General features: G+C 52.1%; 1 protein-coding gene across 1 annotated transcript; it reads right to left on the bottom strand.

Moving 5' to 3' along the window:
• Positions 1-3512: 3512 nt before the first annotated feature.
• Positions 3513-6689, bottom strand: HOXD3 (homeobox D3). Its single transcript, XM_058548643.1, has 2 exons — positions 6113-6689; positions 3513-4290 (listed from the first exon to the last, which is right to left on the bottom strand). Exons 1-2 carry the CDS (start codon positions 6651-6653, stop codon positions 3533-3535), a joined length of 1299 nt encoding a protein of 432 aa, XP_058404626.1. The 5' UTR covers positions 6654-6689; the 3' UTR covers positions 3513-3532.
• Positions 6690-21704: the final 15015 nt, after the last annotated feature.

The raw sequence follows: 21704 nt of genomic DNA, 5'->3' as shown, positions 1-21704 counted from the left end.
TGGGCCCCCTTTCTTCAGGCTTCAGGAGGATCCCCCACAAGCTCGCTGATTCCCGTCTCCCCCAAAGCAGTCTCTGTGGGGAAAAAAAGCAGAGCTGGCCAAGGGCTGAGCCAGAGAGCCTTTTCCTCTGCTTAGGCAAACGAGGGTGAACCTTCCAGAGACCACTGGCTGAGCGAGGCCCGGCCCTTTCCCACCTCCCGGCGCCAGCCCAGCGCTGCCTTTGTGTGGCCTTGCCCGCCGCCGAGCCCGTGAGCGAGCCGCGCACACAATGGCGCAGCCGCGCCCGGAAGACCCGGCTGCTCCGGGCGCCCTCGAGCGAGCAGCGCCCGGCGGCCAGGACCCAGCAGCCTCGAGGCCCTGGTGCGCTCCCCACTGCCCCCCGCGCGCCCGGCCCGGGAAGAAGTCACAGGCTAGGGTGGACGCCTCCTTCCCCTGCCGACTTGCCCCCGTCCGCCGCCCGTCCTCCCCGGGAGGAGGAGAAGCCTGGGCCAGGGCGCCATTCCCAGGCCCGCGCTCCCCTCCCCCACTCGCTGCTTTCTCTGCTTTTCCGAGACCTGGGTGGGAGGAGGCGGGCGCTCCGCCGATAGAGTAGCTATTGTGACCTTCCCTCGCAGAGCGGGAAGCCAGCCGAGTGTGTACCGCCGGCGGTGGCGGGGGAGGAGGCGACTGTGTGCGCGGACCTCGGGGTGCGGAGAGGGTGGCCCTGGGAAATAAATAAGGTTTGCAACCTCGGGCACTTGGGCCCTTCAGAGGGCGTTTGGTTGTGTTTAGACTCCCGTGCTTCCTAACACTAATTGCAGGCTCAAAAGGAGCAGAATTTATGGCGAAGGGCAAGGCGGCTTGTTTATAATTTATGAAGTTTTAAATGGCTGTGCCACGGGCCCTCGCTCTCGTCCTGGCCGGGGACCGCGCGCGAAGCGCCGTCCCCACCCGCGCCAGGAGGGACCCAGTGTGCCCAGTACAGGACACTCACGCCACTGGCAGGAACGGATCCGATCCATTCTCAGAAGCCTCGGGGAACCTTTCTCCAGAGGTGAGAAAAAACCGAATATTTGTCCTAAGAAAACTCCCCCACTCAACTAGAGTTGCCTTGGGGCCGCTGCTGCTGCTGCCTGGAGAGGGAGCCCCCAACCCCTCACTTCTTTGGAGCCTGAGTGCGAAAGGAAGCTGATGTCAGGCGGCCTAGACACCATTTAACGTCTAATCCATGAAACCCTAAGCCGCAGATGACACTTGGGGCCTTGCAGACACCCGCAGACTCAGCAGATACTCCTGCGGTAACACACCGCGCTGGAAAACGCCTGGAGCCATGATGCATTATGTATTTTTATTATTATTTATGGTAGGAAGAGGAGATGAGGGAAAACCAGGCTGAATCTAACCAGCCTGACAATTCATCTATTTAATATTTAGCCAGTTAAGAAAGATTATTGTACTCCCTGCAAGGCAGCAAGCTCTTTGATTTCCCTAACAGCTTAAAAAATAATTTCTTACAAGACAATTAGAAATTCTGCCTATGGATGCAAATTTCATAGAAAACAATTTTAAGCCTTGAAAGTGGGTAAAATATCCCTCCAGTTGAAGTCATTTATTCTGTTGATACACTTCTACAACATGTATACTACTTTTAACCTGTTCCAATAAAGTGAAATTTAGCAAAAGGAGAGTCCCCTCCCGCCCCCAATCTAACATGCCATTTTAAAAACAGCACAAAGGAACAAGGAAACTAAATAATATTTTGAGCCATCATTATTTAGCGAAAAACAAACATCCAAATAGAAACAATTGTTGTTCCACCAGAAGATTAGAAGTTAAATTATTTCCACACAATAGGAATTTCAGCTCGTGTCACTGGGGATGTAGTAGGAGTTGCATTATTTGTCAAACCAAATAGAGATGCGTGGGCCGACTTTGCTGAAATACAAAAGAATTGAACCTTATCTGAAGGCGTTTTCCAAGTGCCTCCTCCCAGAGAAGTGGGTGTTAAGTTGTCCACCCCTAGCTAAGCCACGCTAATATTTACAAAATGGTTATAAATCCTTGAAGACATGTTTGCCCATTTTGTACAAAGAAACCGGAGTAAACAAGGTGTTTATACTTGTTATGTCCCATTAATGAAACTTTTATTACTTTACATCTCGGGGAACGTTTGTTTTCTTTAGAAATGAACTGCTGACCAGTATAAAGGAACAAGTCCTGACAACATTCCCTAGAGGAAAAGCTTAGGTGTGTATCTCCAAAGGATCGTTTCTTTTTCTGCACCTTAGTTTTTTCATAGCTCAGTTCTTACGACTTCTCGTCTTTTCTTTGATTGTCAGTCTTCTTTCAAAGTTTATTTTTTATTACTTAATGCGGAAAAGTGACCTCTAGCCTCCCCAATGTAAATGCAATCTAGAAAAGTCGATCTGTGTCTAGAAAGTGGGTGGTAGATACAGCAAAGCAGACGCAGAAAGCCCTACCGGAAACATCCCACCCAGAACATGTATAGATCTGCATCCTCAGATTTCCCCCTCTAATGTCAATAGCTAGAATGATCAAGTATCCCCAGAACCAACTTGTGTACTAGAATCCACATAAATGAAAAGAAAAATATTTCAAAGCCTCAGCCTAGTTTGGGGCTTTCCGCCACGACTGTGCATAAGATAAAGGCAGAGTGCTCTAGTTGCAAGTGTGCGTGATTAACACAGATACACTTCCGACTGAGAAATTTTTTTATTCTAAATATTTGTTCAAATATTACCAGACAATTTGAAATCAATAAACTGTGTCAAGTGGTGAGGGCTGCAGCTGTTGAGAAATGGGTAGCGGGTGTCGTGCCTCGCCACAGGGCCGCCTGACTCTACCCATGAAGGACAATTTGCGGTCTTAATCCTTTACATCAACTACAAACACCAGCCACGGTTACAACTGTTCAAAACTACTCTCTCAACTAGTTCAGACCAAGTGGACTAAAGAGGTGAAATGTGGCCCCCGCGGCCTGGGAGCGCGTTCCTAAGCTCGGCTGGAGAATTCTACAAATATACACATAAATACATTAAGACGAGGATAAATAATCAGGGAAACGAAATGACTCGCTTCAAATAATAAATACAGATCGTTGAGTCCGATGCAATCCTTACGGGACGGGAAGGAGCGTATAAATTAAGGTCTCCGCAACTAAGCTAGACGCGGGCCAGACCCGGGGCTCTCCGGGCTCAGGTCCCTCTGCAGGGCGCGCCGCCGATAGATTCAGACTTACCTTCGGGACACCAGTACCAGATTAGAGTCCCTCGGTCCGCAGTATACGGCTTTGCCAGGCTTACAGAGGAGAATCCTTGCGGCTGATTTATGGCGAGTCACCCAAAGGACGCGCGCCTGGAGGGAAGGCCCAGTCGCCTGCGCCTCGGCCGCTGTTGGCCCGAGACCTGGGAGGCAGCGACCGGGCCAGAACGAGGGAGGGAGGTCACCCAGCTGCCCCGCGGGCCCCGCCCGCCACCCCCGCCACCAAAGCAAAAGAGGTAATTGCGCCGCGAGTTCCGGCCGGTTGCGGCCGCTACAGATGCGTCAGTTTGGGGGCCTCGGGCAGGCGTCCCTGAGACGAGTGGTGGGCCGAGAGATCTGTGTAGGTGGGATGGGGGTCGCACGGTCCGTGGTGGTGGTTGCCCGGAATCTGCGCGGCGCAGCTGTAGTCCACGCTGGCCGAAGACGGGTGCGAGAGGTGGCCCAGGTTGAAGACGGGCCCGGACGCGGGCGCCATGGAGTCGACGAAGTTGCCGCCCACGTACACAGGGCTGCCCTGCAGGTTGGCGCTGGCGAAGCCGCCGCCGTTGCTCGCCATGGGGTGGGGCTCGAACTCAGGCGCCGCGTAGCGCTTCTGCTGCGGCAGGCAGCTGCTGAGCGGCGCCGTGTAGGCGGCCAGGCCGTACATGTTGGGCTGAGATTTGGCGAAGGTGGGCGGCGAGGGCGCGTCGTAGGCCAGGCCCGGCACGGGCGGCAGCTGGCCCGAGTAGGCCACGTGGCCCGCGGCGCCGCCGAGCGGGGGGCTGCGCTCCGGAGACTGACCCGCCGGCGAGTGCAGGATGCCCTTGGCCTTCTGGTCCTTCTTGTACTTCATGCGCCGGTTCTGGAACCAGATCTTGATCTGGCGCTCGGTGAGGTTCAGCAGGTTGGCCATCTCCACGCGACGTGGCCGGCACAAGTAGCGGTTGAAGTGGAATTCCTTCTCCAACTCCACCAGCTGTGCACTCGTGTACGCCGTGCGCACCCGCTTGGACGCTGGGCCTGGCGGGCTCTTGTCTTCGCAGCTCTCTCCTAGGCAGGGAGGGAGAGAGAGGGGACGCTGAGCGGGAGAGGTGGGGACACCCAGGGCCCGAGAAGGGTGCTTCCCTGGTTCCCTCCTCTTCCTCTACCTCTTCCCCCATCTCAATCCTGCCTGGAGGGGGGGTGGGAGGTGGCGTCTGAGAGGTGAGATTCCAAGGGGGAACTCACCGGCCCCAAGCCTACCTATCAGTCGCACCTGAAACCCCCATCTGCCTTCTGAGATCCATTCGTTCTGCCCGCCCCCACCCCTCCAGCCTAGTCCATCATCCCGTCGCAAAGGCCTTGGAGGAGTTTAATGAGAGACTAGTAGCAGCTGGTAAGGCTTCCCCTCTGTCAAAGAAGGGCCAGATTTCTTTGAACACTCCTCCCAGCCTCTGCTGCTGGAGGGGGAGGCAGCCCCAGCCTGCCTTACTCAGGGGCTGGCTCCTGGGCAAAGCATCCCATGAAACATGGAAAGAGGGTGGAGATCTTGGCACCTCTCTCCAGCCCAGCTGCACCCAAAGGCTCTGCACCCAAACACAGGGAGGTGATAAACCATAAAAATACTGCCCCGGAGTTTCAGGGGATCCAAGGCCATGGGCACATTTTGAGTATTGCAGTGCTAGGAGCAGCAGCCTCAACACTAGTTTCCATCACCCCTGCCACCTCTCAGCAGCCTGTCCACTCCCTCCCTGGGAAGACAAATGGATTTCTCCTGGGAGGGAGGGCTTGGGCCTGCAGCTGGGAAGGAGGGGCAGGAGGAGAAGGAGCTTACAGGCTGGAAGACACTCTCCCCCTAGGAGCAGCAGCCCCAGAGAGCAGCAGGCAACCAGAAACCTGATAACAAGCTAGCTATATCCCAGGCCTCAAACTAGCCCTGGACCTGGAAGCAAGTTCATCTACCTGAAAATAAACCACATCAGGGAACACAAGGCCAGAAAATTTCAGGAACCAAGCAGGCTAAGGAGAGAGAGGCAGCAGTCCTCAGAGCTCCTGTCCCTGCCCCCCTTCTTCCACACACCCTGAATGGACCTATAGAAGATCTCAACTCTGGGGTCTCCTTTTCCAGGGAGAGAAACCCAAGGCTGCTCCTGTTTCAGAGCACATCCTCTTCCTCTAGGATATGCCCCTCCCCATCATGGATTTGCTGGGATGGGGAGAATTGGGCTGGGGTGAGTCAAGTAGAGTGCCATGGTTATGCCTTGCAAGCCCTGGTCGGATTTGAGTGCGCCATTTTGTAGTTTTGTAATCTTGGGCAAGTCACTTATCTCTAATAGTTTCCTTTATCTGTAAAACAGGGATGTTATCATATACCTACCTCAAAGAGTTCTTTGGAAAATTAAATTATATAATGCTTGTGAAGTACTCAGCATGGTTCTTAACATAGCAATCCATAGACTTTAGTTCTTATTAAGTTAATGGAGTAGGATTCCTGTGATATGGGCTACATAACCACCTGGGCTTGGGGATCATAATACCTGTCTTCCAAGTTTTGAAGAGCTATTGAGTGGAAGAAGGAGCTGAGTTATGACCAGCAGCCCAGGAAAGCAGATATTAGGTCAGTATAAGGAAGAGCTGTCTGTTAATAGCTATGAGACTTGTCCAGCAATGGTACCAGCAGCCTGTAATGGAAGTGAGTACCCTGTCACTGTAAGGACATTGACCCTAATCAAGGACACTAAGAAGAAAGGACATTTATGCATGAATTGGAGTTTAGACATACGGCCTCCAAAGTTACACTTCCAGCCCTGAGTCTCCTGATTCCCAGGTGAGCTAGCTTCTTGGGGTCAGTCTGAGGGATTTAGCTCAGAGGTGAGCCCCCTCAGAGAGCTACCTGCAGTGGCACAGCTGTTCTTCTGCTTGGAGTTCTGTCGGGACTCTTTCATCCAGGGGAAGATCTGCTTGCTGATGGTGGCTGAGGAGCCAGAAGCATTGGGCCCACCCTTGGCCTTCTTGGCAAGTACCCCACCTCCAGGATTGGTGGGTGAGGATGGGGGCAGGGTTGGTGGTGGAGGAGGGGGTTGTGGTGGCTGCTGCTCTGAATTCAGACCAGGAGGCTGGCTGCTACCACCCCCACCCTGGTTGTTCCCAGTACCAGGCCGCATGCAGCTGCCATTGAGTTCAGCCCCCTTGTGGGCTGGGGCTCTCAGAGGTGCAGAGCTCTGGATGGAGCAGGCAGAGCCCGGGTAATCAGTGTCCAGGGAGTTGGCAGCAGCAGGGGGTGGATAAGGCTGATGGGGGGCACTGTAGCCATAAGTGTCAGTGGCTTTGCTGTAGCCATAGCCTCCGAAGAGTCCTGGGTTTTCATAGTAAGCAGCCTTCTGCATCGTGCACTGAGGAAGCTCCGGGGTCTGCTGATCGTGCTCAAATAACATTGACCACCACTGTCTCCTTCACCGCAGCCTCCAATGTCTGCCAAATCCTGAGAGAGCTGGGGCAGCCCCAGGCTCCAGGTGACCTGTGGAGAAGAAAAGTGAGAGGCCCCAGAGGTACTGTCATTGGCACGACTGGTCAATATTAGAGGACTAGCCCAGACTCTCTGCTTCCCATCCACTTCCTAGTGGGAGGATCTAGGATTTTATAAAGTTCACCTTATTTGAACCCTTGGAGAAGTCAGAAGGAATTTCTCATAAACATACCAAAAGACCTTTCCTTCTCTTTAGCTCAACTCCTTCCAAGGGAAGGAACTTCCCCCTCCCCCCCAGATACAATTTTCTTTCTCCAAGATTGTCAATTTCGCCTTTGAAACTACATGGAAAAGCACTTAGGCCTCATACATTTTAATGGCTGATCTTCCCACTAGATATTGAGCTCCTTGCAGGCAGGGACTGTGTCTTATTCATCTATGTATCTCTAACATCAATCCCAGTGCCCTATATGTAGTAAGTACAATGACTGCTTGTTGAATGAGTGAATGAATGAATGGGTCAATCAGTCAATCAGTGGGTCATCCCAAGGTTTCTATGGGCAAAAGAAAGCCCTATAACACACTCAAATAGCCACAGCTCTCAAAACAAGCATCTCCCCCACCTGGTTTCAAAATCACAGCATCTTTCATGGAAACCCAGATAGTCCACTTTCCGGTGACAAGGTGAGCTCCGTGGGTCAGCACTGTGAAATCTTCTAGGAGATAAAAACCAAGAGGACTTAAAGACTTCCAGACTTATTTTGAGGCTAGAAAATGTTTCTTTTTCATCACTTTTTTCTAGACTCTTGTCCTCGACTACTTTTAAATGGATAGCACTGGAAATGGGTGAAGAGATTTAGAGTTTGAAATGCATGGAGCATGGGTGGATGGAAAATGCTTTATATTATAACTTTGTCATTTGTATCCTGCATCTATTGTATAAATATTGTTATTGACCTCTGCTCTGGATCATCCATTCCACCCCACCTCCCACCCAACCCACAACCAATGAGACAACCTCTCATGGCATAATGAATGGACCCAGAATTAGAAGAGAAAAAAAAAAAAGCTAAGAAAAATTCTACCCCTTTTGTGTCCTCTAACTCTTCATGGGGATTTCCCTTCTCACCCTGCCCCCCACCCCTTCTCCTGAAAGGCTCCTAAGGAGTTAAAGTATAACTAATTCAACTACTTTTGTCTGCTTGATAAAGAAAACTCATAGGTCAGCTCCCCTGGTCTTAATTCTTGATCTCCTCTTTCAGGCAACTTTCTTTCCCCCAAACTCCCTGGCTTCCATCATGGTCATCATGATGGACCACATTACCTAGACAACTTGTGCAGCCTAATGGATATGACCACTAGTACTGAAACCATGCCTCCATGTACTCATTTCCCTTCCACTTTCACAAAAGATTCTAACCCAATTTAAAAAATTCTTCATATTAGCCTTTGTTTGGTAGTATTGTTGCCTATTTGTGTTTTAAAATATAAGTGAATATGCCATTTATCTTGATAAGAGACAGGCCCTTGTCAATGGAATAATAGAATACTAGGATGTTATGTTTTAGGAATTGTTTCTATTATTGTTCTTAAATTTATGTAGTTAGGCTATCTACCTCACAAAGCTGGTCTTAATCTTCCTTTCAATTCATTTTCTTTATCATTCTCTGATATTAAAGTAACTGAATATCAACTGAACAGCTGTATCCTCATCCTCTGGCTCATATTTATATGTGTTTGCCATCAGGCCAAATGACCAGCTACTCTGGATTTGGTTAAGTTTCTGGACTCTTCTGGGACCCTGCTTCCAGTCTTAAACCTTGGGCCCTCTGGATGTCAAAATGGTCACATTTGACACTCAGACTACTAGAACTCACTGCTGCTTCTGTCATTCCATTTACAAATATGGTAGCAAAACATCCCCCTCTTGCCTCCCAGGTTGACCAAGTTTATCTTGATAGGTAGACCAGTCACATTAAAATAGCTTCCTTAGGAAGTGAACAGGTCTTTGAAACAGATGCCTTTACATATACGTATTTGTTCCTATGGCATATTCCTAGAAAAAGCTCTGTGGACCTCAAAAGTGCAAACACTGGGCAGCTTCATGAGTAACCAGAGTCTGTTCTCTCGCCTCTATTTTCATTGTCTTAAGGAATTTCAAGGCCCAACGGTGATCCACCACCCCAATGTCCATTTCCCCAGAAGTAAGGGCAGTAGCCCTTTCCTCCACGGGAAGGGCTTTGCAGCCTCCCCCCACCTCCAAAAAAAAATATAGTGCCCCAAAGAAGCCACCTCTCCTAAAACAGAACCTGAGAGTATTATTACAAAACTGGTTTTTTAAAAAAATGCTTCTTTCCAGAAATGCCTACTCCTTGTGAACTCTGCTTGAACCTAAAAAGCAGGAACAGGTCATAAATCATTTGGACAATGGTCAACTGTTCAGTGGCTCATCTTTTCGATCACCCTCCCCTCCCTTTTTTTTAAGGCTTTTTTTCCTTGCCTTTGGTACCTCTGCTCTTTTCGGCTCAGGGACCCGAATGCCTGGGGGTGAAGACTAGCCTGCTTGGGGGAGGGGCAGTCTTCGAAGTCCTCAGATGCCCTTTTCTCTCACTCCTCCACCCCTTTACCCCCCAGCCCAGAATCGGCGTGGGTAGCCTCCCCAGAACCCCGCCATCCCCGGCCCCTCCTGGGTAAGGGGCGCCAAACGGGGTCCGGCTAGTCCTTTCTCGCGGTCCCGGGAAGTGGCCCAACTCTGTTCGGAGGCCGAACTACAGGGCAGGGATGCAGGGCCAAACGGTCCCCAGTCGGAAGGAAGGCGGCCTCGGCCTCGGAGAGACCACAGCCCGCTCCCCGGGCCGCGCTGGCCCGCCGCATCCGCTGCGCCTCCGAAAGAGTGGAACCCTGATACTTGCTCACTGCACTTAATTCTGCCCGGGATCAATACCTAATATGATACCGAATAAATAAAAGGCGCTCACAGCGGCCAGGGGACGGGGTTATTAAGCAGCTGGAGCTCTCACGGTGCATATCAATGCACCTGTCATTGTGGTTTGTAACAAAATTTATGACTGCGAGCACGGCGGCAGTAAACGCTTCAGTAAGGAATGAAAAGAAAAACATTTCCCAAGGCCCGGCACTTTTCAGAAGTGGAAAACAGGCTCCGCGTAGGAGGAAGCGTACCAAAAGAATTCCCGACTCCGCACTTTTCCCGGCCCCGCGCCCCGCGAGCAGGGGGATTATATAAAGTGGCCGGCGCCCGCCTCTTGGAGCAGCTCTGCTTGGCGGCCGGACGCGGGACGGGACGCGCGCAGCCCAGCCGGGGCCCGAAGACCTGCTGCCCGCCGCGGCCTGGGGACCTGGGGACGCCGGGAGGCTCGCCGGACGCGCGGAGGCTGGCCCGGCGCTCGCTCGCTCGCCGCCGTGGCCCTGTAAAGGCCAAGGGGCTCGGGGAGGGAGGGGGCGGCAGTCGCTGGGCTGTGACTAGCGCCGCAGTCGTCGTAAATCACGGACCGGTAGAATCAGTCCGTGCACGCTGCAAGAGAAAGGCGAGGCAATGGAGTGCTGGTTGCTCTTCTGTTCCTCTCAAATTTTTCTAAGGTTCGAGTTGGCCTCGGCTCCTCTCCCTGTTTTGCCTAAACCAGGGCCTTGGAAGCCCACAGATCTCTTTCTGGCGGAAAGAGACTCTTGCTGGGTATCCCCGTTAATTCACTGGAACCTAGTAGCGATTCTTCTCTCCCTGTTGGCTTTGCTACTTCGGGATTTCGGAACCACTTCTCTTCGGTTTTGCTCGGAAGGGGATATATTTACCGCAGAGCTGGGGCAGCTTTCTGCCCAAGTTCTGCCATCGCTCAGCCTGAGCCTCTCCTGCCCTATGGGAAGCCCTGGACGCGCCTTCTAAATCACTCTTATTTAGCCCAGATAACTCAATATGTAATACACCCTGCATTTAAGGCACTGGGTTCACCCCATTAAAGCGCCATAAATTTGAAGGCCAATGATCGGTTATCATGTAACGGGTGGCAGTTCACACTGAGGTGATCCACTTCAAAGCCGCCCTTTGTTTTATGTCTTGATGTATGAATCCTGAGATGGCTACCTTGAATTGCAGGACTGATGGAAATATAGTGGAAATTATTTTTAAAAATCATGCCACTCACCACAGTTATGTGTGTGTGTTTTCTCACATTTTGTCTCTAACTCTTTTTGTAGGCTCTTCAGGTTCCTTTTGATATTCTGTTGAGGTGGATCTGGAACAAAATGGAAAACTCAGTGGCAGCGGTTCTTTCTTACACTTATGTTGAGAGGCTTTACCCTCTTTAAGGGTGACATAATCAATGTGACTTGTATATGGTGCCCGAAGCCATTCCAGGCGCCTTCTCCTTGGCAGAAAGGAGACCTCAATTGGCTCCTGGGGAGCTCGTGGCCTTTAACAACAAAATCCTTGGCTGGATGAGGGAAGAGGGAGCCCAGACCTGAGAGAAGGGCCAGACCCTGGGGCGGGGGTGGGCCAAGTGAGTCAGAGGCACAGGGAAACCAGTTCCTCTCCTCCTGCTCCAACCAAGCCCTAAATGCTCCAGGTGCCCCAATCCCTCAAGCCAAGCCGACCCTCCTAGGAGCAAAAGAGAGGGACTGTGCAGAATTGGGGTGGAAGGGAGGCTACAGCATAGGGCGCCAGAAAAGGAGGGTGAATAGGTAGATGGGCCTGAGTAGGTCCCAGTCAAAGGCTGCCACGCTCAGCCCCAGTGAAGAAGGAGCTGGACGCTGTTTCCTCGTTTGTACTTTACATCTCGGATGGTTTCCCCGAGTTGATTTTATTCCAGTAAGTACTCACCACATTCCTGGCCTGGGCTGCCCATGCCTGTGTCAGGAGCAGGCTGCAAACCCCCTAAGAAACAAACATCCTTTCCACTCCCACCCCAAACCAGACCAAGCTGCCCACCACTGCCCGGCTCAATGGGTGCCCGCACCCCGTCAGGTAAAAGGAGAGAAACAATCCCTGCCCTGTGCAATTTGTCGACTCAGTAGTTTGCAAACACTAAACCTCGCCCGGGAAAGCCCCACACAAAGCATTCCCGGCCCTTCTAAAGACCAGAGTGCGCAGCCATAAGCCTTTGAAGTGACCTTTGGCTCACGCAGCAATAACTCACCCCTTAATGAACACCCAACGGAAGCGCCTCGGAGAGATCCTGGCCCGGTAGGGCTCCTAACATCGCGCCCGCTTCAGCTTCCCACCGGCCTGGACCCAGGGGGCCCACTCCGCTGGGCCGGCCCCGAGGGTTGCGCGGCGGAGACGCAGTGTACCCGGGCCCTCGGACCGGACTGACGAGTCCCGAAGCCGCTTTATATGATACATTCACGTGGGCAGACGTCAACTTTCGCCGCTTGATTATTTTTTAATTTTTTGGGGGGAAAAAAAAGGGTTCTTTAAAAGTAGAAGCTTCCCCTCAGAAGAAGGGCTAAATTGGGAGGCCACCCAGGGCCGCGATCCCCAGACGCCTGTAGCTAGATTTTGTTTTCCCAGTCGCGGAGGAACGGGGTAAGTTTGCTCCTGGGCGTTTGCGTGGTGCGCTCGGGGCTCTGGGCGCAAGAGGTTTGGGAAGGGGAAAGGAAAGAGGACCCCAAGGTGGCCAAAGTTGGGCCGCCCAGAGTCCCCAGCGCCTTCTCCCGCGCTCCCTCCCCAGCCCACCCACCATCCAGCACCGGCCCAACTTCAGCCTCCGGCTTGCCCAGAATCGCAGGCTTAACCCGGCTGGCTCTGGGCCACCAGCTCAAGTACCCTTTCCACAGCCAGAAACTGGGAGAGCGGGAGGGAACGCGGTCTGCGAGCTGTCAACGAAGAGCTGGTCCTTGGCAGACCCGGCCCCATCCCCCATTCCCCACCACTACCCCGGGAAAAATCTTTAGGATAGGGAGCCTTGGTGCGGATTATTGAAATTTTCGGGGAAGTTATAAGTGAGTGCTCCATGGGGCCAAATGAAATGCTGCTCGCAGTAATTGGATTCAGCTGACTAAGTTGGCAGGCGCGCAGCTCCAAGGCAGCAAGCGAAGAAAAATGTCCAGCGACTTTAAGTTCTGATGGAGCCAAGCGCAGGCGATTGACAAAAACAACTTTACTGCTCTTTTGATGGCAACGCCCCTGGAAGTCGGTCTCTCTCGGGCTGGGGCCCATCCCAATCTAGGCTAAGGGAGTGCTCCTTGCTTTCTGGGTCCCTTCCCCACAGAGGCCCAGTCTGGCCCAGCCCTGTGCCATTCCCCTGAGCATGAAGCCGCTTACTCGGGCTCACAGAGCCACTTACTCAGGCTTTGGCCCTGGAAAGACCTGGGGCGAGCGAATAGTCCTGCCCTCCTCCAGCCAAAGCCACAGGACAAAGTGAACAAAAGGATGGACAAGACATGGGAGCCAAAATATGATTTAGCTTTCATTCCAGGTTCTTTGGGGAGAAGGACCCAGAAGCCCTAAACCTTTTCTCTGCAACTATCGAAATCAAAACCTGGATTAGCGAGGAGTGTGGAGGACTCTCCCAAACTCTCCTGGGTAGTTTCGGGGTTCTCTTGAATTCGGGAGGACAAGCTTGAGTAGCACTAACCTCCCAAGAAAGAAATGTTAAGCCAACAGCAAGAGATAAAAGCGTGCGTATGTGGAGCTAGCTCCCAGAACAATGCAGAGAGCTGGCTGGCCACAGAGTTTATTTTAAATACATATAAATCAACCTGCCTGCACCCAGCCAGGCAGCCCAAGACACAGAATTAATATGACGCTCCATCTTACTTTGGCAGTGACAGTGTAAAACAAAGTTTCTTTTTATTCATTTCATTTTTCAGCCCATTCTCATAACTGCACATTTACCCCCAAAATACTTCCTCCAGCCCTCAACCTCCTCACTGACCCGCTCCTCAAACTGCCACCCCCCCAATGCCACCAGCCACCCTCCAAGCCTGGCAAGGTAGTGTGTCCTCCTAACCTTTGGGTAGGCGGGGAGCATCCCCACAAAGCGCACCTCCTTACGATTAATCACCGTCCTCCATGTATATGTAGAAGTGTATCTAGGTCTACGCGGGCTGCCTCACCAATTGGCAATAATCAAGATCAGAGATTACACAAAATAAATCATATTTAGTATCCCGCTCAGGGCAGCAAGCAGCCCTATGCCCAAAGATTTCCAGTTTGTCATGCAATTGCTTACCTGGGTCCCAATTTATCATAAACCTGGTGTCCTCGGCCTTAGAGTGGGCGCCAGTGGGGGGCAGAGCTAGCCTTCCCCCTTTGTCTGCAGACAACACTGTCCCAACCCTGGTCTTGCATGCTCGCAGACGCGGCCATATACCCGAGCACACGGAATTCCCGGTAGAACGGAACCAGGCTGAGGTTCAACTACCAATAAACGCAGGAGGAACGAGTTCGTAGTCCCCGAGCAGGCTTCGCCTGCGCTGCGCTCCCGTCGGTCCACCGCCCGCCTGTCCGCTCCCAGGCCCAGAGCGTCGGCCACCCGCGCCCCCACCCACTCCTGGGTTCCTGCCCAGCCCTCCCAGGCCCCCCAGAGCTCGGGGTTTGTTTTGCTTTCGGAATGTGGCCCTTGCTGGATTTGGAGAGAGCCCCGGAATCCCCCTCATAGTCGGGAAATACAGACGCTGCCTTCAAATGCGAGCATATTTGTTCACGTGACCCCGAGGGAAGATCGTACTGATTGAGGCTGAAACTTTCACGCCAGCCAGCCCCGGAGCGCAGCCAGGCCTGGGGACTGGGAGGAGGGGCAGGAGGCATGGGATCAGGGCCCCTTCCCCAGGGCAGACTTGTAGGCAGAAGGAAAGACCCCATCTCCCAGCTCAGGACCAACCTAGCTCCAGCCTGGCCGCAGGCAGTGGGATGGGGGCTCTAAAAGTCTCTCCCCCCACGACCTCTGACCATGGCCCGGCCTTCCACCAAACTGGTGCGAGGATTGAAAATTTTAGAGGCTGCCTCTCTTAGAGGCGTCTCCAGAGGCGGCTGTGAAGCATCAGAGGCTCAGGGTTCCCCTAGCTCCCGGCCTGGCCGCGCCCAGTACCCCGCATCCGCACGCACCCAGGCAAGGCGGACACGCTGCTCTTCCCCTCCCCGGGCAAGGCAATTACATTGTGACAGCGCAGGTCCGGCCCTAAGGTGGAGCCTTCAGCTCACAGACCAGGCCGGTCACCCCGGGGAAACTCCCCCACCACCACCATCACCACCACCGCTACTTGGGGCCTTGGCTCGGTCCGCGGACGCAGCAGACGAATCGCTACTTCTGAGAGCCAGAAAAGGCAGGGACCGGGAGCGATCTCTCCTCTCTGAGTCTTGGGCACTCCACTCGGGCTCTGCGCGGCCTGGCGCCGCCGAGACGCTGCGGTGCTGTTTGTCGTGACCTGTGCGCCTCCGGATCTGGGCAGGGCCCTCGGATCCTGCAGGCCCAGCGACCGCCAGGCTGCGGCTTCCCGCGGCGTCTCCAAGAAGGCGAGAGGAACTGCCGAATCAATCCTGGCCGGGCTTATCTCGGAGATGAGGGAGCTTGTATTTTAGAAATATGAAATCAAGACAGGTTCCCAGCACTCTCGGAGTGGTCAGGTGGAATTTACGGTAACAATTCTGCATGTGGCAGGAAGAGTTAAGCTCCCGGCCAGGGCCAGCGGCTGGCCTCCAGCTCCTGGCTTGCGCCAGACCCCACGGCCCTCCCCCAGCCTGGCCCGCACCCCGGAATCCCGCACCATGCGGAGGTCTCCACCCCATCCCCGAAGTCTCGCTTTCATGGTCAGGTCTGCTTCTCAGTGGCATCCAGCCGGGAGCAGATGCCCGGTCGCCGCTTGCAAGGTCTTGGACAGGAGACTGCTGAGTGCCCGGCAGCCGCAGAATAGCCAGGGAGAAGAGCGTAAGCTTCTCCGCATCCCCACTCCAGAAGCACAGGAAAGTCCCGGAGGACAGGCTCGAGCCCCCAGACCTGTCAGCAAGCCCCTCCATTTGTTCACCTGGCCGGGCCTGGCTCGAGGCCCACTCGGGGAGCCTCTTGGAATCCGACCGTGGGTGCCCCCAGTCCACCCCCGCCCGGAGCACCCCGCCCTCTGGCCTCCCACCAGGGGCCAAGCAGCCGGGCCACAGCAAGTGTTAATCTCCAGCCAAAGAGGGGGGCCCCTTTGCGGGAATTTGTCTCCAGGAAAGGATCTAAGCCTTCTTCAATCGGAGCATATGTTCATAGAGCAATAAACCGGAAAGATTTACAGTCCTCGCCCGGCCCCCAACAGCCTCGCACCCTTTCAGGAATTACTTACGATGATTTATCACACCAACCCGGGCAATTGTCACACTGATAAAATAGCCCGGGCCAGTGCCCGCCAAGCCCGGGCCTTGAGAGGCTGTTGGCTGCCGGGCTTCCAGCGGAGCTGGGGAGGATTTTTGCGGGTTCCTCTCGGGGCTTACCAGGGGATGTCGAGGTGGATTGTGGTGGGTGGGGTTGGGGGTGGGAGGGGAGCCACTTCTCATTGAGAAAAACGCAACCGGCTCAGAGAAAGCGCCTGGAATCTCCGCCGGAGTCGCTTGCAAAGCACATAAACATTTGTCATCTTTGAATAATTGCATTAATGTGTTATTGTTTGAATGTATAATTCATAACGGAGGAAACTTTGTCTCTGTCCTGACGGGGAAATATACACACACCTAAAAAGAAATCAAAACACACAATCCCAAAACAAGCACCAAAAGCAGCCAGCCCCAGCTCCCGGAAATCATCCTCAAAGGCAACGAGAGGGAAGGAGGTTATGCATACAGAGGCTCTGCTGCCCAGCATCTGGGCCAGAGTTGTGAGCTGGAGGAAGAGAATGCCCACTGCTGCCCCCAGCCCAGATCTCCGGCAAACTGGGGGTGGGGTGGGCTGGGCTGGGGTGGGAGCAGAGTGGCTCTTGGGACCTCGAATCTCCTTGGAGTGCGAGATTAAAAAGGCTGAGATGGGAACGAGCAGGAGAGACACAGCCTTTGCATCTCACCCTGCCCTCTCCCCTGTATCGCTGCTTCCAGGTTCCCCTCGCCCCAGGGACTCCTATTCGGGCGGCAGGGACTTCTTCCTCCTGCCTTTATTTTAGATCTTCCAGAAAAATTAAAAATAGAGAAAAATAAAGGGGAAGAAGGGAAAACTCCTTGCTCGGGTGACAGAAGCAGCAGAGCTTGGGTGGGGAGGGAGGGGAGTGGGAAAAGCAACTCGGAAATCATTATCTGTTGGTTAAAACCTGCCCGGGGTAAAATTTCAACTCGATTTTATAGCCTTCTATTATGACGCAAAGAAAAATTTACGACCCTCGCTTGAAAAGAGGGCCGGGGCCTTTTCTCACCGGTTTAAGAATAGGCAGCAGATGCCGTGACAGCGACCATTGTTCCCGGTAGACACAGGCGACCGGGCAACCTCGGCCCGCGTGCGCCAGGCGCGTCCCCCAGCCGGGCGGGTTTTTTACAACTCCCGTTGTCTCTGAGCAGCCCGCAGGCACCCTCGCCCCTCGCCCCCCGCACACCCTCGCATCCTCACACACCCTCTCACACACACACACTCGGCCGCTCTCAGTAATTTTTCATAAGTGCAAAGCTTCGCTGAACCAAAGGTCACCATCCAAGCCACTAACAACTTCTCGCCCGCGCGCGGTTCCAAATCAGGAAGCAAAGGGAACTATTTGTCAGCGGCCCTGACAGCTAAGTTCATTAAGGATTTAAATCTGCAGAAATAAAAGTCGCCAAAATGTTTACCTGCCGGCCGCGCTCCCGCGCCCGCCGCCGGGGGCCGAGGGTGGAGGGCCGGGGGAGCCGCGCGGCCCCCCTCGGCGCGTGATATTCTTGGGATCCTGCACTTTCCAAGTCGGAGAGAGCCCTTTGCGTGGCAGATTAATGACGACTCCGTGTTTCTTAAGGGACGTGCTGAATTAATTATTTCTCCAATCACGTGGTCGGGACTTGTAGAAATCTATTCTTATCATCTTCCTCGCACTTTGAAAATTCCCTGGGTTATGAAAGGCCCTCCCCCGGCTGCCGGCGAGCCCCGGCTGCCCAGCCCGGCGCGGGGGGCAGGGAGGGCTCCCCAACATGGCGGGCGGGCTGGCGGGCGGGAAGCGCCGTCTGCCGAGGGTCCCGATTTACTGTACTGTACTCAGGCGGGCTCGGCTACGGACTCGCTTCCTCCTCATTCCTGCCTGCGATTCAATACACACAGTGGTATTGACGTATTGGTGGGCACAGGAGGAGCCATTAACCAGAAGACGGGCAGAGGACAATCATAAAATGCGTCTGAATATTTAAACTTCTGTCTGCGCACTTATAAATACCCATGTCCACGCGTCTGAGGCGAGCCTTTCCATATATTAAGGACACATGTCTGATTTTATGCATTCTGCTCATTTCCTGTCGCGAGCAAGCCCCCTCATCTATTTTGGGACTCCTGTCCTGGCCCCTTCTTCAAGGCAGAGGCAAAGATGTGAAAAGGCCCTCACGATAAAAATAGGGCATGCCACTTTTTATAGTGGAGAGTGTTTATTGTCGTCTGGAGGGCGGAGGGGCGCTGAGGGAGGAGGGGCAGGTGCTGGAGGGCCCAGTGGTGCTGAAAAGCACAGGAAAAGTAGAAGGAGCCGGAGATCGGAGGCCAGAGGGGTCAGGTCCGAGCAGCCACTGGCCACCTCAGGCTCGGCCCAGACCCCAGCACCCCACACTCTCTCCCAGAGTTGGGGGGCAGGGAGGTCTCTCACTCACCACTTCACAAAGAGAGACTGGAAGGGGTCTGAAGCTGACCTGGACCATGCAGAGAGCCAATCTAGAGCCCCTTTTTAGCCTAGGAAGTTACTTATTTTCCTTTCAAAAATAGTGCCCACCACCTTCCTGGCAGCCTGAATGCACCCCCAGGCGTCCCAATACTCACAAAACATGGTGGCCAAATTAGGAGTGTGTATGGGGGAGGGGGGTAGTGACAGAATTGCTACGCCTTACAGTTTAACCTTCACAGGCCAGGCGTATTGCAGAAAATAAAAAAAAGTTTATATTGAATGTCAGCTTTTAGAAGACTTAATGAAGAATGCTGCTGTGGAGGCACAAAACAGGGTGATTTCGCTACACCTTTTATTATTTCAAATATAGATCAATGAATTACATCAAAACTACAGGCAACAATTAGTATAAATAATACTTTAATCAGTGGCAGCAGAACATTGGTCAATTCTATTAAAAAACCATCTTGTGTGAACAGACACCATGGGGCTGACTGACCATGTCATCTCCCAACAAAAGGCTGCAGTGGACAAAGTAAGATGGGAGTCTGAGGAGCAATGTCCTCAGCAAACATTTCACTCCCCCCCAGTCACAACCCCAACACAGCTTTAAAACAAAAAACACCAAAACAAACACTCCTGGCTCATATTTGGGGGAACAAACTGGAAACAAATAAAAGCAAATGGGCACTGAGGCTTTCCACATCTAGCTTTCTCCAGAGCTTGTTCCCAGATGGAAACTCATTTCCTTCCCTGCCCTAGATGGTGGTGGGAGGGGGTGCTGCTTCTTCCTTGCCCCACTCCTGTGGGCCCAAATGGACGCTGGGGTCCGATTGGGACCTCAGGGTTGAGGGCTGCCCTCTGGGCCATCCAGGCTCCATTAACATTTCAAAAGACAATCCCTGGAAGCTGAGAAGGAGAGCTGAGACTTATAAACAAAGAAGCTGTTTCTCTGATTAAGTTACCTTCCAAAGTAGTGGGGCTATGTTTGAGAAGGAGCTTGGGTTTTCTTCATCAAAACATGCCTCTTGTCCTTCCTCTGTGGCAGGGGTGAAGGCAGTTAAGTAGTTTTGGCATTTGGTCTGAAGCTGGGGTAAGTGACCTGAACTTCTGGGAAGGGGAAAATCTATGTAATAATCTTTATAATATATATATAGTTGGATGTTGTGAAAATATACACTTTGCCCCCCTCCCGAGGACAAGGTTCAATGTATTCACAGATTTGCGTTTTAGGAAAGAATCTTAGCAACTTTGCAACTTGCCTAAGGACAGCGGCTCTTTTCAAATGCTACATCCAAAGACTGCTCTCCATGTTAGAGGGGAAAAAAGAAGAGAAGGGTAGTTAGAGTCCAAAAGGTTAAGGGTTTAGAGGTCAGTCCTCCCAGCTGAAATACAGCTAATCGAATAGAAAATTTGTCCTCTGGATGAACCTGATTCTGTAATTTAGCCGAACTCCAGTAAAATACCTTTTCAGCTTCTCAACGTGAGGGCATCAGAAAAAAGACGTCTTGACTATGTATGAACTCTGTGCTTTTTGTCATAGAAACAATGATGCGAATAATGCAGGAATATCCATCTTTAATATCCCGACATGGAGATATTCAAGTATTGCCATGTGCAAGTCTGAGAGCCAGGCTCACCCCAAGGAGGAACAAAGAGCTGTCCCCAGGGTCTAATACAAAAGACCAAGGCTTGGAAGATACTTTAGAGAAGTGGAATTTCAGTCTATGGACTCCAGTGAATACCTGCCCTCAGCTCTCAGGAGACACCGAACCAAAGAACACGCCTGTAGAGAAAGTCTTTCCACCCCCCCCCTTAAATATATTTTTTAAATTATCTCTGAAATCTTCTAAAGTGTTCTGAAGCATTGACAAAATAGCCCAATTCTGAATCTCCCTTTCAAGCTCACCCTACTCCCTCCCGGCTCCTGTCACTGTTTGGTAGCTACCCCAGGCATTTGTTTTTGGAGACTGAGGCTTTGGGGTTTAAACTTCCGAAGTCCTGTTTCATTTGAGTATATGAACTCTGGTCATTACCTTTGACTCTTTCCCTCTCATCCTTAAGGGTCAGCATTTTAGAAAAATGAGCTTTGAATGATTCCCAGGCAAGGCATAAGAAAAATGACTAAAGAACATCTCTCCTGTTGTTTGAGTGTTTTTAAACCACTATTCTCAAGGCAAGGAAGAGGGCCTGAAAACTTTTATACTATTACAATTTCTGCTTCCAATTAATGGGTTGAGAAAAACTTAGATTTGTTTAAAAAATAAAAACTTCAGTGGAAAAAACCCTAAGACCAAGTTTTGTGGATTTCTAGATTCCATTAGTTTTTTCTTTTTATAGCAAGACTTCCTCACTTACCCACTTTCTCCCTACTGCACATCCCCTCTCCGCTATAGGCCATACACGAACTCCTATAAAATACTGCTATATGGGGTATTTGGAATCCAGTTGGAACAGAAATTCAGTCGTTATCTAATGACCCAGAACATAGAGGTTTTGTTTTCTTTCCCCAGAAGGAAAATGTTGGACCATTTGTTTCTTTCTTTTTCCCCCTTCCTTTAATCACCCAGAACTGGTTGTAAGCACAGTGCTGAAACAAGCACATGTGGAAATATATTTTCAAGAACTCAACTTTGAGTGGACCCTTTGCTTCCCTCTAGAAGGGTTAAGGGCCCCTCACACACATTTCCGGGGAGTGGGGAGGGGGTGGAGTTCAAAACGCCGCTTAAAGCCAGAAGTAAATCCACACATCTCTGATTCTGCTCCCTGAAACTCAGCCCCTTTCACCATCTTAAGATTTTTGGCATTAAGATGTCAGTTATTTCTGTATCCCATTCCCCAACAAATAAATATTTAAGCAAATATAATCTAAACATAAAATAACCCGTTTCCACTTCCTTCTTTTCTTTGGGCATGGGGCCACCGGGAGCAAAATATTTTTTTTCACACTGGAAATTATATAGACAACCCAGAAAGTTCAGAAATCCTGGCCCAGCTCTCCTACTTCCACTGAAAGCATCTAGCACAAGGGTGGCCAACCTTCTGCCTCAACTCCCCCACATTAGCAAACCACAAAGATCCCTGGAGGGGTGGAGTGGGGGAGGATGTTCAAATTCACACTGGGATAAAGCATCCAACCTTCATTTGCAAATTCAAAATCCAACAGCGGAGATTTTCATGAGTTTAATGACTCGCCAAGGTTTTCTGTTCTCAGTAGCTCCTGCCAGATGATAATATACTTCGAGAAAGAATCCCGCCCCCCTCCCACCCCCATCCCTGC

Source organism: Diceros bicornis, chromosome 10, assembly GCF_020826845.1.
Source record: "Diceros bicornis minor isolate mBicDic1 chromosome 10, mDicBic1.mat.cur, whole genome shotgun sequence".
Lineage (NCBI taxonomy): Eukaryota > Metazoa > Chordata > Mammalia > Perissodactyla > Rhinocerotidae > Diceros > Diceros bicornis.
Note: the sequence above shows the minus strand (reverse complement) of the source record. Positions and strands in the feature narration are given on the sequence as shown.